Below are 19,465 nucleotides of genomic sequence, written 5' to 3'. Positions count from 1 at the left end.
ATTACTGAGGCTAAATGAGGCTAAAATGAGGCTTAATTACTGAGGCTAAATGGCCAGCGAAATGACTATTTTTTTTATTAATTTGTCTTTAATGAATTAAAAAAAAAAATGGTTTTCAATAGGAGCTAGCAGGCACATTGCCTGCTATTACTGAGGCTAAATGAGGCTAAAATGAGGCTTTATTACTGAGGCTAAATGGCCAGCGAAATGACTATTTTTTTATTAATTTGTCTTTAATGAAGTAAAAAAAAAAATGGTTTTCAATAGGAGCTAGCAGGCACATTGCCTGCTATTACTGAGGCTAAATGCGGCTAAAATGAGGCTTTATTACTGAGGCTAAATGGCCAGCGAAATGACTATTTTTTTATTAATTTGTCTTTAATGAAGTAAAAAAAAATGGTTTTCAATAGGAGCTAGCAGGCACAATTCCTGCTATTACTGAGGCTAAATGAGGCTAAAATGAGGCTTTATTACTGAGGCTCAATGGCCAGCGAAATTACTATTTTTTTATTAAAATGTCTTTAATGAAGTAAAAAAAATGGTTTTCAATAGGAGCTAGCAGGCACATTGCCTGCTATTACTGAGGCTAAATGAGGCTAAAATGAGGCTTTATTACTGAGGCTAAATGGCCAGCGAAATGACTATTTTTTTATTAATTTGTCTTTAATGAAGTAAAAAAAATGGTTTTCAATAGGAGCTAGCAGGCACATTGCCTGCTGTTACTGAGGCTAAATGAGGCTAAAATGAGGCTTTATTACTGAGGCTAAATGGCCAGCGAAATGACTATTTTTTTATTAATTTGTCTTTAATGAAGTAAAAAAAAAAATGGTTTTCAATAGGAACTAGCAGGCACATTGCCTGCTATTACTGAGGCTAAATGAGGCTAAAATGAGGCTTTATTACTGAGGCTAAATGGCCAGCGAAATGACTATTTTTTTATTAATTTGTCTTTAATGAAGTAAAAAAAAAAATGGTTTTCAATAGGAGCTAGCAGGCACATTGCCTGCTATTACTGAGGCTAAATGAGGCTAAAATGAGGCTTTATTACTGAGGCTAAATGGCCAGCGAAATGACTATTTTTTTATTAATTTGTCTTTAATGAAGTAAAAAAAAATGGTTTTCAATAGGAGCTAGCAGGCACATTGCCTGCTATTACTGAGGCTAAATGAGGCTAAAATGAGGCTTAATTACTGAGGCTAAATGGCCATCGAAATGACTATTTTTTTATTAATTTGTCTTTAATGAAGTAAAAAAAAAAATGGTTTTCAATAGGAGCTAGCAGGCACATTGCCTGCTATTACTGAGGCTAAATGAGGCTAAAATGAGGCTTTATTACTGAGGCTAAATGGCCAGCGAAATGACTATTTTTTTATTAATTTGTCTTTAATGAAGTAAAAAAAAAAATGGTTTTCAATAGGAGCTAGCAGGCACATTGCCTGGTATTACTGAGGCTAAATGAGGCTAAAATGAGGCTTTATTACTGAGGCTAAATGACCAGCGAAATGACTATTTTTTTATTAATTTGTCTTTAATGAAGTAAAAAAAAAATGGTTTTCAATAGGTGCTAGCAGGCACATTGCCTGCTATTACTGAGGCTAAATGAGGCTAAAATGAGGCTTTATTACTGAGGCTAAATGGCCAGCGAAATGACAATTTTTTTTATTAATTTGTCTTTAATGAAGTAAAAAAAAATGGTTTTCAATAGGAGCTAGCAGGCACATTGCCTGCTATTACTGAGGCTAAATGAGGCTAAAATGAGGCTTTATTACTGAGGCTAAATGGCCAGCGAAATGACTATTTTTTTATTAATTTGTATTTAATGAAGTAAAAAAAAAATGATTTTCAATAGGAGCTAGCAGGCACATTGCCTGCTATTACTGAGGCTAAATGAGGCTAAAATTAGGCTTAATTACTGAGGCTAAATGGCCAGCGAAATGACTATTTTTTTATTAATTTGTCTTTAATGAAGTAAAAAAAAAATGGTTTTCAATAGGAGCTAGCAGGCACATTGCCTGCTATTACTGAGGCTAAATGAGGCTAAAATAAGGCTTTATTACTGAGGCTAAATGGCCAGCGAAATGACTATTTTCTTATTAATTTGTCTTTAATGAAGTAAAAAAAAAAATGGTTTTCAATAGGAGCTAGCAGGCACATTGCCTGCTATTACTGAGGCTAAATGAGGCTAAAATGAGGCTTAATTACTGAGGCTAAATGGCCAGCGAAATGACTATTTTTTTTATTAATTTGTCTTTAATGAAGTAAAAAAAAAATGGTTTTCAATAGGAGCTAGCAGGCACATTGCCTGCTATTACTGAGGCTAAATGAGGCTAAAATGAGGCTTTATTACTGAGGCTAAATGGCCAGCGAAATGACTATTTTTTTATTAATTTGTCTTTAATGAAGTAAAAAAAAAAATGGTTTTCAATAGGAGCTAGCAGGCACATTGCCTGCTATTACTGAGGCTAAATGCGCTAAAATGAGGCTTTATTACTGAGGCTAAATGGCCAGCGAAATGACTATTTTTTTATTAATTTGTCTTTAATGAAGTAAAAAAAAATGGTTTTCAATAGGAGCTAGCAGGCACATTGCCTGCTATTACTGAGGCTAAATGAGGCTAAAATGAGGCTTTATTACTGAGGCTCAATGGCCAGCGAAATGACTATTTTTTTATTAAATTGTCTTTAATGAATTAAAAAAAATGGTTTTAAATAGGAGCTAGCAGGCACATTGCCTGCTATTACTGAGGCTAAATGAGGCTAAAATGAGGCTTTATTACTGAGGCTAAATGGCCAGCGAAATGACTATTTTTTTATTAATTTGTCTTTAATGAAGTAAAAAAAATGGTTTTCAATAGGAGCTAGCAGGCACATTGCCTGCTATTACTGAGGCTACATGAGGCTAAAATGAGGCTTTATTACTGAGGCTAAATGGCCAGCGAAATGACTATTTTTTTATTAATTTGTCTTTAATGAAGTAAAAAAAAAAATGGTTTTCAATAGGAGCTAGCAGGCACATTGCCTGCTATTACTGAGGCTAAATGAGGCTAAAATGAGGCTTTATTACTGAGGCTAAATGGCCAGCGAAATGACTATTTTTTTATTAATTTGTCTTTAATGAAGTAAAAAAAAAAATGGTTTTCAATAGGAGCTAGCAGGCACATTGCCTGCTATTACTGAGGCTAAATGAGGCTAAAATGAGGCTTTATTACTGAGGCTAAATGGCCAGCAAAATGACTATTTTTTTATTAATTTGTCTTTAATGAAGTAAAAAAAAATGGTGTTCAATAGGAGCTAGCAGGCACATTGCCTGCTATTACTGAGGCTAAATGAGGCTAAAATGAGGCTTTATTACTGAGGCTAAATGGCCAGCGAAATGACTATTTTTTTATTAATTTGTCTTTAATGAAGTAAAAAAAAAAATGTTTTTCAATAGGAGATAGCAGTCACATTGCCTGCTATTACTGAGGCTAAATGAGGCTAAAATGAGGCTTTATTACTGAGGCTAAATGGCCAGCAAAATGACTATTTTTTATTAATTTGTCTTTAATGAAGTAAAAAAAAATGGTTTTCAATAGGAGCTAGCAGGCACATTGCCTGCTATTACTGAGGCTAAATGAGGCTAAAATGAGGCTTTATTACTGAGGCTAAATGGCCAGCGAAATGACTATTTTTTTATTAATTTGTCTTTAATTAAGTAAAAAAAAATGGTTTTCACTAGGAGCTAGCAGGCACAGTGCCTGCTTTTACTGAGGCTAAATGAGGCTAAAATGAGGCTTTATTACTGAGGCTAAATGGCCAGCGAAATGACTATTTTTTTATTAATTTGTCTTTAATGAAGTAAAAAAAAAAATGGTTTTCAATAGGAGCTAGCAGGCACATTGCGAGGTTCTTTTTGGTCAAAATAAATATAAAAAAATAATTTTTTTCAGCTGAATGTAAGGAGCAACGTTAAAGCTTAAAACGAACAGAAATTATTACGCTTATGAGGGGGTTCACCCTCTCCCCAATACCTCGCTCTTTACGCTAAAGGTTGATTTTCTGTTCCAGTTATTTAAGAAATACTCCTGACTCATAAAGGCCGCTTAGTTAAAGTTATAAGGTCTTTTAAAAGTTCTAAGAAAAACTTCAGCGTAAAGAGCGAGGTATTGAGAAGAGGGTGAACCCCCTCATATGCGAAATAATTTCTTTTTGTTTTAAGTTTTAATATTGCTCTTCACTTTCAGTTGGAAAAAGGTTATTTTTAAATTTCTGATCGCTTTTAAATAATGCTGGGAAATCCGGTTCCCCATCATGGAAAATTCCCTTTCTCCATAAAAAATCCCTTCATGGAAATCCCCTCCTTTGCCATCCCCCCTCCACCAGAATAATCCCCCTCAAAAACGTCTGTGTGCTTCCCAATAACCAATACTATGTGTAAACAATGGGCAAAGTTCATAGCTTGCACCCCTTCCCCCAGGAACTTTGGGGGGTCAAGTCATCCTCAAATACATATTTATTACATTTTCCCACTATGATGAAAAAATGACTATCTCAAAACTTTTATCAGGTGTCTTAGGGGGAGTGGGGAGTGAGCTTGGGAGGTGGGCTAGCTGCCCTCCAATATTTTTGGGTACTTAAAAAAGCACTAGAACTTTTGATTTACGATCAAAGAGTACTCTTCTGATCTTCTGCGACCACTGGTTAGATACGATCACCCATTTGAAGAAAAAAAAATAATAAACACGCATCGGATCCGTGATCTTTATTCCGACAAAAAATGCAAAATTCCACATTTTTGTGCATAGGAGCTTTAAACCTTTAAAGTAGGTTCCTCGGTATGCTGAACCTGATGGTGTCATTTTTATTATGATCACTTGATGCTTTGGGGGGGGGGGTTCCCCATTTTTTAAAAATTGGCTAAGTTTTCTCAGGCTCGTAACTTTTGATGGGTAAAATTAAATTTGATGTATTTTACATATATTGAATATGCATCAAACTTAATTCTTTTGATGTATCTACTGCTATCACGACTCTGTTTCATTGAATTCCGGTTACTATTCAGCCACATCGCTGCTTACTTACAGTTCGTTACCACGAACTGTTTGACCAGTTTTATAACCATCTTAAAATGTAACAAAAAACAACAAGATATTCTTAATTCCTTCCAATATTGTTTCAGATATTCAGAGGCGCATTCAACTTCACCATCCCTTGAGACAAAGATCATTAAAATATTTTTAGAAAATGTCAACATTTTTTATCATTTAGAAAATGTCACGGATTGTAGGAATTAAATCATTTCTCGTAGATCAAAAGTACTTTTTTGTATCTTTTCCCGTTGCGTAAAAATCACTGCTAATTCATTTACTGAGTCAAAAGAAGAAATGTGTTATTTTCCCCGCTAGTTTTTGTAATAACCCACTACATCGACTTGACCTCAACTAATCCATTAGGGAAACAAGAGAAAAAGCTCAGAAAAAAGTCATGCCCGAGAAATTATAATGAAACAAATAAGAACATATTAGGTGATAGGAACTATAACGATATTCTTAATTAATGATACAGGCCCTGCTGTCTTATAAATACCGCAATTAGAAGGATTTACTTTTTCTGTTCTAGATGACGACGCAGAGGAAAAATCTGTTTCGATCCTCTTAGACGGAGAAGAATCAGAGCTTACTTTATATGATTTTCCTTTTGGTACGATTTCGGTGAGTTTCTTTCCCTTTCTAGGAGTATTAAATTGATTAAAATAAACGAGTGGGGAAAGTATATTTTTTTTTTTTTTTTGTCTTTATCTCAGGTAGAAGATAGACAGTTTATAAATGGAGCCAGATATTCTAAAAGACAAAATAGGGCACACAAGAACTGAAATAAATTATATTTTTTAATAGAAATAAGAAACAGTGAATCATTTGTGGAAACATAGTATTTGGTTTCAATACTTAAAAAAAATACCACTTCATCGAAACAGTCAGTATTTTCATGAAATGCGTGGAATTTTTTAACTGTAAATTATTTGAACAAAAAGTTTGTGGGCAGAATTTTTTTTTTTTGTTTCTTTAGACCAGGGTACTTCGTAATTTGGGATTTTAACACAGTTTGCAGTTTACTGAAAACAAAATACGTTTAAAATGTTTTCAATATTTTACATTAGTAAATAAAAAATAATTAAAACTTTAAGGAATAACTATCAGTATCTGTATATTAAACTGACAATTCACAATCATTTGTTTTTTGTTTTTTTTCATTAAAGTCAATCAATCAATCAATCAATCAGTCATTTTATTAATACTAAACTATTACAAACGTAAAGAAAAAAAAAGAAAAATTATTTGGCCCAAGAAGCTTGGCTTGTTGTGGGCCATGCAAAACAATAATAAAGCACTAAAAAAAATATAAATATTACCCTAAATCAAACAATATATATGAAATAAAGATTAAAGAGAATAAACACTACCATACAGTAAAAAAAAAAAAAAAAAAAAATAATAATAATAACGATATATAAGGGAAAAACACAAAAAGGAGAAACACTAGGAAAAGAAGAAAACAGGGAAAATAAACGAAGGAGAGAGAGAAATTACTAAACTGATAAGACACGACGAAAAACTGCCTTTGCAGACATAAATAACGGGACATCCGGTGGGATTGAATTCCATAATTGAATTGATTTATAAACAGGAGACCTCTGGGCTGCTGCAGATGAACGTTTGGGCAAAATAAGTCTACGAGAAGAACTACGTAAAAAAGTAGAGTACCTACCTGAGCCTGTCCGTGAAAAAATTTGCTGCAGAGGCGGTGGAAGTGTACCTAGAAAAGCAGAATGCGCTAAATAAAGATTACTTTTACCCAAAATACGATCCAGCGGAGCTATTCCAATATCATTGTAAAGATCAGAGGAAGGGTAAAGTCGAGGGAGAAGAAAAGTAGCCTTCACTGCCCTATTTTGGGCTCTTTGAAGTGAGCAGAGAAGAGATTTTTTAGTATTACCCGAGACAGAGCAGCAATAAGAAAGGTAAGGATAAATAAAAGCATAATCAAGAGAAAGCATAACATTTGGGAGAAGAAATGAGTTAACCCGGTGCAACATTGAAGACTGGCGGAGGATAAGGGAATGGGTGTGAGTTATATGAGGTTTAAAGGAAAGAAAACAGTCTAGATACACACCAAGAAATTTCACCATAGCAGCTTGTGGTATAATATCATTCCCTTAAGTCAGGGTGATTGGCTTCCCTATGTCTCTCATACGATAAGGGGTCCTGACGTTTACACTGAAACTTTTTTGGCTGTTGAGAGTCATACCATTTGACCAGCACAAATCTTTTACTTTATCAAGAAGACCTTGAGCTAGGGAAGTGGCAGATGGCAGGTCCACTGCAGCAATGAAAAAGTTACTGTCATCAGCAAAAGGAATAGGGTGCACAAGGGGATGAAGACCATCAACGAGATCATTAATGTAAATTAAAAACAAAAGTGGTCCAAGCACAGAGCCCTGTGGGACACCCTTCAGTATAGGCAAGGTAGTGGAAGAATTACCATTAACCGAAACATACTGATATCTTCCCGACGAATAAGACCTTAATCATTCTAGTGAGACTCCATGTACTCCAAATGAAGATAGTTTAGACAAAAGAACAGAGTGGTCAACCATATCAAAGGCCTTTGAAAAGTGAAGAAATAGACCCAAAACACACAAGCCCTTGTCCAGATTACCACGCACAAACTCTGTTGCATCTGAAAGTGCATACGAGATAGAGAAAGTGGGACGAAAACCATACTGATGGTTAGTTATGAGAGAATTTCCTGCAGTCGTATTAGTACTAAAAACAAATGAAGAGAGTCTACGATACACTACTATTTCAAAAACCTTAGAGATGACAGGAAGAAGAGAAATGGGTCTATAATTTGAAATTAGAGATGAATCACCTTTTTTATGCAAAGGTAAAACATTAGCAACTTTAAATAAATGAGGGAAAACACCACAAGAAAGAGAGAGGTTAGTTATGTGTGAAATGGAGTTAGAAACAAACTGACCAATTTTTTTAAGAACATCCTTACTCAAACCAAAACCATCAACTGAATGGCTACTTGGAAGCTGGGAAATAATGCTATAAATTTCAATATCACTGCATGGGGAAAGGAAAAATGACTTTTCTGCTATGGGAAAACTACTTACTCTACTCTTGGGTTGAATGGGAACTGAAGGAAGAGTGGTGAAATACAAATTGAAGGGGTTTGCTGAAGAATTTTTATCCACAATAGCATTCCTGTAATGACGTGGGGGGGGACTGTTTGAGTCTCTTGCGAGAAATAGCTTCATTAACTACATTCCAAACCTTTTGCAAGTTCCCCCTTACACTCATCAATTCGACGCGAAAAATAGAGCTTTTTGGTTGCACGTACTGAAGAAGTAAGTATATTCTTATAATGTTTATACTTCAAAAGATCATCCTGTGTTTTACTTTTACATGCAACCTTGAACAGAGACGCCTTCATATGTGTAGCATTGATCAGACCTTTGGACATTCATGGGCAAAAAGTGCTAATTATGTTTCGGTCTTGAAAAGGCTTGGGAGTTGTCAGCCCTACTCATGTTAATTTTTGCTCATTTTGAGTTTGGTTCGGTTATTTATTGTAATTTCCATTCGTTTTGAGTTTCATGCATGTATTGAAGGTGATTTGTGGTAGTTTTACGCTTCAAAGGCTATTTAAGTTTATTTATGTTAATTTTTGGCTTAGTGGAGCTCTTTACTTTTCTTTAAAAAACTTGTTTTGTGGAAAATGAATTTTAAATTCGGTTCTTTAATTAAGAGTACCTACAAACATAAGAAGAACGGTAGTTATCCTATGCATATGTAGGAATGCTGTTCCCCTAAGGCCAGAAAATGATAATCACCTCTTAAAAGCTGTGTTCCTTAAAATAGTCTGTTGGGTAAATGCTAAAAGCATTTTTCATACAGAATTTTCTCTTTATTTTTAAGGATTATGGGGGAGTACTCTCGAAACAACATTGCTCACGGTGGATGTTTCCGACCCCTCTACCTCTATAACGACAAGCAAACAAATATTATCCTGATTTAACCCTCAAGCTAGCTCTGCAACAAGAAAAGAGCTGTCACCCCTCTATCACTACTGCAGATTTAGTCAGAATATATTTATCCAAATAAGAAAAGGTAGGGATGAAACCCCGCGCCCCCTACCACCACGAATTCATCTGGAAAACTTATCACCAAAGATTTTAACGTCTGGGTGTGAAAATAAGCTTTTTGAGGCTCCAGACACCTCTCCCCATTATTGTAAGGGATCCAGCTACAGAAGGGGCATCCTTATTTGGGCACTAAAACTTCCCTATACTGCGGAGGGAAAAGCCTTGTTTGGACACTAAAGCTTGCCTAAACTAGAGCATTGACCTACTTACATAATCATACTACAAGAGATAATTCATTAGCATAATCCAACGGGCATCTTATTTTAAAATACCTGTGATTAATTTAAATACGTGTTTTTATGATTTAATTCTATGAATAAATTTTTTATTTGGATTTAATAAATTTAATCTTATCATGCGCTTGGTTTAGCAAACCGGAGAAGTTGTATTTCTCAGTGAATTAATTGCTATGGATTTTTTTTTTAGAGGGTAACTTGTGTTCATCCATGTCCAGAGACGCCATTTCAGCCAAACCTTAGGGTGGGCAAGCAATCGACATGGGCCCCGAAGCAGGCTTGTATTAAAAAAAAAAAATTGCCTCCTGCTTTATCCGAAAAAAAGCTGCATTCCGTTGGATTTACCGTAAAAATTAAGGAAATTGTCTCAATTGCTTTGCCTTTCCTTCTTTCGCTCTTAATCCGTAGGTTCGGAATAGACCAGATATCTGAAGAAAGCAGAAAAGGTATGTGCGATGATAAAAAAAACAGCCGTTTGGGAATCCTCCACTTTTCCGAACCTATAACTTGACGAAAGCCGAACCTCTGTAGAAACTCACGCTTTGACTAAAGTATATTCTGTAGCAGAATTCTTCAGCTCGCTGCTTACAGTAAATACTTTAGTCCAAGTTGGAGTCACGCTCCGGCTATGACGATATAAAACTTTGTTTGATCGCGCATATTTACAAAATCAAAAAATACAACAAAATTTTGAAACAGATCAGTGGACGCTCAAGGCAACAATGGGAACCGTCGTGGTTTCATCTTCGCAAAGTCGTCAACAAGCTGGTCGAAATCCAAGTTTTTAACTAAATCCTTCTCTGCAAAGATCAAAAGCAGGTGACTAAGACGATCGTGTCCTGTGGTCGAGCGCAGATAGTTCTTCACTATTTCCAGCCCAGAAAACAAGCGTTCATTGCTGTCTGTCGTGACAGGAAGTGTGGCAGCAATTTGAAGAACTTTGATAATTTCTGAATAGGCCACTGGAAGTGTCTTGATATTATCGATGACGTCTATGAAGTTCTTCAGCTTTGCCTCCTCCTCGAGCAAAAACTGCTTGGCAATACCAGCTTGGGCCTCAAGAAGAATCTGGCCAATGTCCATATGAGAATAAAGTTAAGAGAATTGCTTGAGGAGCCCTGCATCCATGAACTTGGTAGAGCTGGGGTCCAGAGCTTCGAGTGTACTGAGCACTGGAAGGTTATCTGTAAACCGCCTGTCGAATTCCGCAATCACACGATCTACAGTCTCCAGGTATTCTCTTTTCAGTTCTTCCGCTAGAGTTGGAGGTCTATTGTCGTATTCAACAAAGTTTTTTCCTAACGTCGAAGTGGTCATGAATTCTTTCAGGTGTTTGATAATTTTTTGGGTTCTCCTAGGTCGTCCCTTCTGACCCGCAGAGGAGGATCCGGTCGCGGGTCCATTCACGTCAATTACTTCAATTTCAAGACCTTCAGCAAACTCTTTTGCCTTCTCCAAAAGCGATGCAAATGAAGTGTCAGAGCGCAGTTCAGCTATTTCCTTCCTAGTTGCTTGAATCAAGGTGTGGGACCTGGATATAACCAGATCAAGTCCCTGAAGCTGCTCATAAAAGGAGGTTTTCGTCCTCAGAATTGCTTCCATATAGAGCAACTAGATGATAACTGTGAAAGATTCCATTTTTCTCTGGAGCCCAGCTGCTTGTGCTCGAGCTTCACTATCAGCTCCCTCGCTGACTGCAGACAGTACAGCCAGAACACATTCATATAGGAGTCTTATCTTCGATATTGATCGATGCCAGTATGACCATCTTGTCGCAGCCCTCCTTTCTAATTCCAGGACTGGCAGTTGAGTAGCCTTTTGGGACTCGACAAAAAGCTGATGTCTGGTGTTGCTGTTGGAAATGAACGTGTACAGATTTTGGACTAACGAAAAAAATGATCCAATAGTCCCAACACCTTTAACGCAGCTTGCAATGACCAAATTTAGTCTATGCGCATGGCAATGAATGTGTATTGCTTGTGGCGCTTTTGCTCTCAGTCGCGCTTGAACACCAGAGAAGGGCCCGCTCATCAAGCTTGCTCCGTCGTAGCACTGAGCAGCACAATAGCTCCAGTCGAGACCAAGTTTCGCCACTGTGTCGTGAATGAAGATGGCTAAACTGTCAGCATCCAGGCTTTTCATATGGTAGCATCCTATTGGTCTTTCTCGTACTTTTCCCTCGTCGAAGTACCTCAGAAGAATGGCAAGCTGTTCTTTCTTCGAATTATCTTTTGTCTCGTCGACAAGAACAGCAAAGTATTTGGCACGCTTAACTTCTTGCACGATTGTAGACCGAAGCCTAGATCAGACAACTGAAATTAGATCGTTCTGGTGTTCGTGGGAGGTATAGTGGCCGTAATCGTCTTTGTAGCTTGTTGAAAAGCGTGGAAGAATACTCGGCGAGAAGATTGCAAATTTCGACGAAATATCCTTTGTTTGCCGAAGATTCAGTTTCATCGTGGCCATGAAAGGCTGTACCCAGTCGCCCCAGTAGGGCCGTTACTTTCAGTAAAGCCTTTACGTGTTCCCTGTTTTCATTCATCTCCTTATTCCTGTCCGTTGACAAAACAGATGTGATGGGTTGCGTCTCCTTGGCTTGTATAGCTTTGAACTTTGTCCACGGAACTGCACTGTCCCTGTGGCGGTCACTTTTAGCATGCTCTTCTAGAACGCTTGAGATGTCCTTCCATCTTCTAATGCCGGTCTCGATGAAACGCCTCGCCCCGTATCTCTGTCCGCAAAGGGTTGACGTGCCGCCAAAGTGTCTGCAGCAGAAACAGAAAACCTAGTTTCCCTTAACTGAGTACTCAAGCCAAGGATGCTTTCCATAATAGTAAATATTAAATGACCGTCCTAGCTTGCCGTTTTCTGAAACCTGTGCAGGGTACCGTAGCAGCTGTGGTTGACTTGGATGTTCGTGGGAGGATGAAGAAATATTAGTAGGACCACTTGAACGATGGTGCTCTTCATCTCGAGTCGTATCTCGTCCAGATTGTGCCTCTTGAGCAGTGACAGGCGCAGTGTCTCTTTTAGTCCTCTCGTTTTCTACTAGCTCGGTCTGACCAACCCCGTCGTCCTTCGAAAGGCCCAACGCGATGGGAATGGATTATTCAGTTGCTGGGTCAGGCACCTGAAAGATATACTCACAGGTTAAAGCTTCCCTTGCACTTTGAGGCACTATTAAACTATTTTTTAATATTTAAACAGTTGCTTTTTTAGTATATTAAGTCCAACGTACGTAGCAGTTTCCGCTTTCGGCATAGCAGTTCGGGAAAAATAGTGCTAGAACTCCTCGATGGTGTGACAGTTTACTAAAGTATGTCGAACTTCGGAAAAAAAAACAGGAAATTTCAGCAAAGCCAAAGAGGGCGTTTTTCGGATGATTATGCACGCGTTGATCTTTATCTACCCGTAAAGACAATAATAGAAATTTTGGACTTAATGCAATAGCAACCCAAATCGCAAAAAGCCTTTGCAGTAGTCCTTGAATGAATGATTCGGGTGTCATGAAAGATCGCAAATACGCTAAAGGCGCGTTTGATTTGCTGTAGTTTCAGTTACGTCCTTCTCCGTTGTGGGCTTATTTGCATTTTTTCTGCGACGTTCTCCCATTTAGCCTGAAGAACTACTGATAATATGACCACCAAAAAGGTTCATAATTTTGGACCAAATGGCGAAACGTGAAGCGTGACTACAGCAAATCGAATGCGGCTTCATAAAACCGGTCGGCATTGTAGCAAATCGAATGCTATAAGCACTACCAAACTGTGTGGTTCCATCAATAAAAAAAAGAAAAAAAAGAAAAAAACGACAACCTTTGGCTTATGCCCCTCAACCCATGTAGCATTGTTATCCATAAAATTAACAGTGCTTTGCAGACGAAAAAAAAAACAACGAAACAACATAGAGGTAATCTTAATCAAACAGTCTGTGGTAAAGAACTGTAAGTAAGGAGCAATCCGACTCCAAAACTCTGAGAAGACGCGTTTTTGATACCAATAGATACATCAAAAGAATCAAATTTCAATGCTGATTTCAAATATATAACTTTCATTAAGTTTAGTGCTACCCATCAAAAGTTACGCGCCTGAGAAAATTTGGCGGATTTAAAAAAAAAAGGGAGAAAGACCCCATAAACGCTATAGAACCTTAATGAAAATCACACCATCATACTCAGCGTATCAGAGAACCTTACTGTAGAGGTTTCAAGCTCCTATCTACAAAAATGTGGAATTTTGCATTTTTTGCCAGAAAAAGATCAGGGATGCGTGTTTATTTATTTATTTTTATTTTTTCCCCAGGGGTTATCGTATCGACCCAGTGGTCCTAGAATATCGCAGGAGGCCTCATTGGAACGGAAATCAAAAGTTCTTGTGCCCTGTTCAAGTGACCAAAAAAAATTAAGGGCAACTAAGCCCCCTCCCACGCCCATTTTTTTCCCAGAGTCACCCGATCAAAATTTTGAGATAGCCATTTTGTTCAGCATGGTTGAAAATATGATAACTATGTCTTTTAGGATGACTTAATCCCCCGAAGTCCCCGGGGGGAGGGCTAAAAGTTATGAACTTTACCCAATGTTAACATATAGTATTGGTTATTGGGAAGTATACAGAAGTTTTCAGGAGGGTTTTTTTCTGGTAGTGGGAGGGGTCGAGGGTTATGTTGGAGGATCTCTCCATGAAGGAAGTTTTCATGGGGGAAGGGAAAGTGCCATGAAGGGGGCGCCGGACTTGCCAGCATTATTTATTGGTTATTGGGAATTATACATACATTTTCAGGAAGGCTTTTTTTCTGGAGGGGGGGGGGCACTGGAGTGGGGGGGGGGTTACTCGGGAGAATCTTTCCGTGGAGGATGTTTCTTTGGGGTAAGGGACATTTCTATGAAGGGGGCGCCAGAATTCCAAGCATTATTTAAATACGATCAGAAATTAAATTAAAAAAATGCAAGTTTTTTCAACTGAAAGTAAGAAGCAACATTAGAACTTAAAACGAACAGAAATTATAACGTATATAAGGGGGTTCTCCCCCAAGTCAATACCTCGCTCTTTAAGCTACAGTTTTTTTTAGTGCTTTCAAAAGAGCTATCTATTCTAATTAAACGGCCTTTGTGATTCAGGGGTTTGTGAATTAAATTTTTCTTTAAACATTTAACGTAAAGAGCGTGGCATTGACTAAGGGGAGAACCCCCTCATATACGTAATAAAATATACGTAATAAAAAAAAAACAATAAAAAAAACAAGCGATACGGCTCAATAGTAATCAAAACTTTTAAAAACGGAATTTTGATGTCAATAAATGTATCAAAAGAATGGGTTTATAATGCTGATTCTAAATATATAAATTTTATTAAGTTAGTATTACTCATCAAAGGCTACGAGCCTGAGAAAATTTACCCGATTTTTTGAAGAGGGGGAAACATCCCCTACAAGTGAAAGAATTTTAATGAAAATCACACCGTCAGATTCAGCGTATCAGAAAACCCTATTACATAGGTTTCAAGCTCATATCTGCAAAAATCTGCAACTTTGTATTTTTTGCCAGAATAAAAATATACGAATATAGAATATAGTTACGTAAGTTAATTTGTAAACTACGTCATAACCAAATTTAGAGACATCCATTTAGCAAAAGAAAAGGAAAATTTTTATGCAAATTTTGTTTATTTATTCAATGACGGTGAGCCAAAAAAAAGCTGCATTAACTAAAAAACGATCAGAAATTAAATAAAAAAAAACAAGTTTTTTAAACTGAAAGTAAGGAGCGTCATTAAAACTTAAAACTAACATAAATTATTCCGTATATGAAAGGGGCTGTCCCCTCCTCAACGCCTCGCTCTTTACGCTAAATTTTTAATCTGTATAAAAACTTTATTTTTTAAAACAATAAAAAACTTTAGCGAAAAGAGCGAGGCGTTGAGGAGGGGACAGCCCCTTTCATATATGGAATAATTTCTGTTCGTTTTAAGTTTTAATGTCGCTCCTTACTTTCAGTTTAAAAAGCTTGTTTTTTTTTTATTTAATTTATTGGAAACCTGGTCTACTGCATATTTAGTATTATTTTGTATTTATTATTTTTCAGTAAAAGCCTAGTTAATTTTAAAGATAACTATACTGCATTGGTTGAGGGGCTATAATTTTTCTTTTATTAAAGAGAAATTAAATGACGGAAAAAAAGGAAAGATCTAAGAAGAAAACTAGAAAGTAAAAGAGGCTACCTAACTTCTGAGTTAGCTTTTTTACAACAGTAAAAAAGAATTAGCTTTTTTTAGTGCCATAGGGAGTACCCAAAGGGACCAAGCTGGTCAACTGATAATTCCTTAGAGGTGATTTTCGGTGTTTTCCTAGCAGGTATGCTAGAGCATTTTAGCGACTGTCCTTTCCTGAATTTTAAGAAGAAAATTTACTCCGATTAATAGAAAAAATAAAAAATAGGCTTTCTGATGATATATGTTTCATTAAAACTGAACATCTCCATCTCCGAGACAAACCGCGAGAAGTTACATGGTTTTTCTAAGATTTCCGGGAAAGTAGGTGTCGGCTTTTAGTTTTGTGTCGATTATTCGAATCTCTTATCCAAGCTCTACAAGCCAGGGCAAGACTGCCCAATCAATTCTAAATAGTTTGGCCGGACAAATTAAAAAAGTGTATATTGGGCTATATTGGTTTAAATTTTATGTTACCGAATCCCCTAAATACCATATAAACTACCCAGTTCGTTTCATATTATTAACTTTGTACCACCAGTTTACGAAAAAAAGAAACGACTTAATAAAACACGAATACTGTAGGGTATTTACCTACCAAGTTGGATCACTGGGCTTTTGTTTCTTAGTCCATCTGTTCAGAGAAATTCGTTTTTCTGCCTCTTTCTCCTTCTTCAATGCTACCAATTTACGTTGTTGAGCTCCTGACAAACTCATGAATTCTCAATGGCTCTTCAGCTGCTGATATTAGATAGTAAACTGGCGAACTGGGCGAATAATACATGGGTTATATATGGATGGTCTTACGGTTTTAAACAAATTCATTCATTTAAACTGATCTTTATAATTTCCTGAACCTAGAGGTTATTTTTCTTATCAATTGGGATATTGACCAAAAGACGCTTTGGAAACATCTTTCAAAGCGGCCTGTCAACATCAAATATATTGAAAACGAAACAAAAAAAAACATTTAATACAACCACAAAACTCATAAAAACAAGTAAACACTAAAAATAATTTGTGGGAGCTTAAGATTAGTCTTCTAGCGAGAATTCATCTTGAAAATTAAGTCAGTCTTATTTCTTCCTTTGCTAGCTATTTACCAATCGGAGTATTTCTTGCGCATTTCAAAATGTATAATCCAGGATTCCAGCAACGTTCCAGAACGCCAAATTGGTTGCTTGACATGCATTAAACAACTAGTCGTTTGCATTAGAAGACCATTCCGTAATTTGGTTTTGATGTTACCAAGTAGCGTAAACTGTCTTCCAGCAGCTGCTGAAGAGTGTGGCAGGCCAGATAACGTTAGGATAAAATCTCAAAGATCCTTGTATTTTTCTTTATTCTTGACATCCTTACATTTTCTTAGGGCAGACTAGAAAACTGATTGATATGCTCATTCAGAACGAAAACTAAAAGTTCTAGTGCCCTTTTTCAGTGACCAAAAAGAATGGAGGGCAACTAAGTCCCCTCCCACGCTCACTTTTTACCCAAAGTCACCGGATCATAATTTTTTGATAGCCATTTTGTTCAGCATGTTCGAAAAATACAATAACTATATCTTTGAGGATGGCCCCCACTATCTCTAGGGAACGGTCTGCAAGTTATGGACAGTGTCCAATGCTTACATATAATATTGGTTATTGGGAAGCATACAAAAGTTTTCAGGGCAAATTTTTCTGGTAGTTGGGGAGGAGAACGGGTTTTGAGCGGGAGGAGCTTTCCGCGGAGGAAGGGACATTGCTATAAAGGGGGCGTCGGCCTCCCAGCATTATTTAAAAGACCATAACAAATTAAATAAAAAGGCAATTTTTCAACTGAAAGTAAGGAGCAACACCAAAACTTAAAACCAACAAAAATTAATACGTACATGACTGGGTTCGCCCCTAGTCATTACCTCGCTCTTTGCACTAATTTTTTTTTTTTAGTTTAATCATAGCTATTTATTCTAATTAACGGCATTTGTGGTTAAGGGGCCATTCTTCGAAAACTGGAAAAAAATTTGAACTTTGGCGTAAAGAGCGAGGTATTGACTAAGAGTTACGTAAGTTAATTCGTAAGTTACGTCAGATCAAAAGTACGCGAAAGCCATTTAGCCAAAAAAGTAAAATTAATATGCAAATTTCATTTTAATGTTTCATGTACGGTGAGCCAACATCAAAGCTGCATTAATTCAAAGACGTTCAGAAATTTAAAAAAAAGAAGTTTTTTTAACTGAAAGTAAGGAGCGATATTAAAACTTAAAACGAAGAGAAATTATTCCGTATATGAAAAGGGCTGTCCCATCCTCAAATATATATATATATATATATATATATATATATATATATATATATATATATATATATATATATATATATATATATATATATATATATATATATATATATATATATATATATATATATATATATATATATATATATATATATATATATATATATATATATATATATATATTAAAGTGATTCCACTATGCTTTCCCTCCTTAATGTGGAAAAATATTGTAAAAATTAATTATTTTCTATGCATTTGGCCATGCATTACTCTTTTTTCAACTAGTATAACCGTAAATCAAATAAATGCTGACGAAAGCAAGAAACGGGGAAACGTATGGGACTAATACAATTCCTCTATCTATGAGTCTGCATATTAGAGACGCTGGGAGTTAAGTACAGCGAAATCGATTTCGAAATTTTATAACTACAATTTTTGCATATTATAAAAATAGGAACTGTCTTATTAACATATCTCCTCTTCAATAGCCTCAATTTTAGGCTTATACTATATATGTTACTTTATAGTATTATAAACTAAGTAAATATATATAGTATTTATGTATACTATATATATTTACTACTATATGTATATATAGGTACTTATGCATTATGCGGTACCCACCGCTATATACTGTATAAGGAAACAGGACATGGAGACCCGTCGGTAATTTTTTTGCAGTTCATATTATTGACATACGAATAACGTAAACATATCACTCGATTATTTATGCTCTTTCCAAATAGAAGAATCATTTTTGTCGGATAGGAATTTTACCCCCACCCCTATTCTAATTCTGGGTATATTTTTGCACATTAAGGGGGGGGGGGTGTAAATTGTATTTCTGATGTAAATGGCAGGTAAGTTTAAACTCAACCCCCACCCCCTAATGTGCAAATATATGCCCTGAATTAGTATATATAGGGGTGGGGGTAAAATTCATTTCCGACAAAAATGATTATTATACTTGGAAAGATTATAAAAAAAAGGCATCGAGTGGTATGTTTACTTTATTCGTAAGTCAATAATATGATTTGCGAAAAATTTACCTATACATAAATATATATATATATATATATATATATATATATATATATATATATATATATATATATATATATATATTATATATATATATATATATATATATATATATTATATATATATATATATATATATATATATATATATATATATATATATATATATATATATATATATATATATATATATATATATATATATATATATATATATATATATATATATATATATATATATATATATATATATATATATATATATATATATATATATATATATATATATATATATATATATATATATATATATATATTTGAGGAGGGGACAGCCCTTTTCATATACGGAATAATTTCTGTTCGTTTTAAGTTTTAATATCGCTCCTCACTTTCAGTTAAAAAAAACGTGTTTTTTTTTTAATTTATGAATGTTTTTGAATTAATGCAGCTTTGATTTTGGCTCATCTTACATGAATAATCAAAACGAGATTAACATATTAATTTTAATTTTTTGGCTAAA

The 19,465-nt window shown here is 35.6% G+C and overlaps 1 protein-coding gene across 1 annotated transcript in view; it reads left to right on the top strand.

Annotated features, from left to right (window-relative positions):
• Positions 1 to 19,465, top strand: part of LOC148946861 (uncharacterized) — a 270,490-nt gene that overhangs the window by 159,257 nt on the left and 91,768 nt on the right. Inside the window, exon 5 of the mRNA XM_089096450.1 lies at positions 5,598 to 5,689. Coding sequence (XP_088952576.1) covers positions 5,598 to 5,689 — 92 coding nt within the window. The remainder of the gene's footprint in view (positions 1 to 5,597; positions 5,690 to 19,465) is intronic.

The sequence above is a fragment of the Artemia sp. Qi Xiang Cuo genome, chromosome 11, assembly GCF_049724085.1.
Source record: "Artemia sp. Qi Xiang Cuo chromosome 11, ASM4972408v1, whole genome shotgun sequence".
Classification (NCBI taxonomy): domain Eukaryota; kingdom Metazoa; phylum Arthropoda; class Branchiopoda; order Anostraca; family Artemiidae; genus Artemia; species Artemia sp. Qi Xiang Cuo.
The sequence above is the reverse complement of the archived record's forward strand: the minus strand, read 5'-3'. Positions and strand labels throughout refer to the sequence as shown.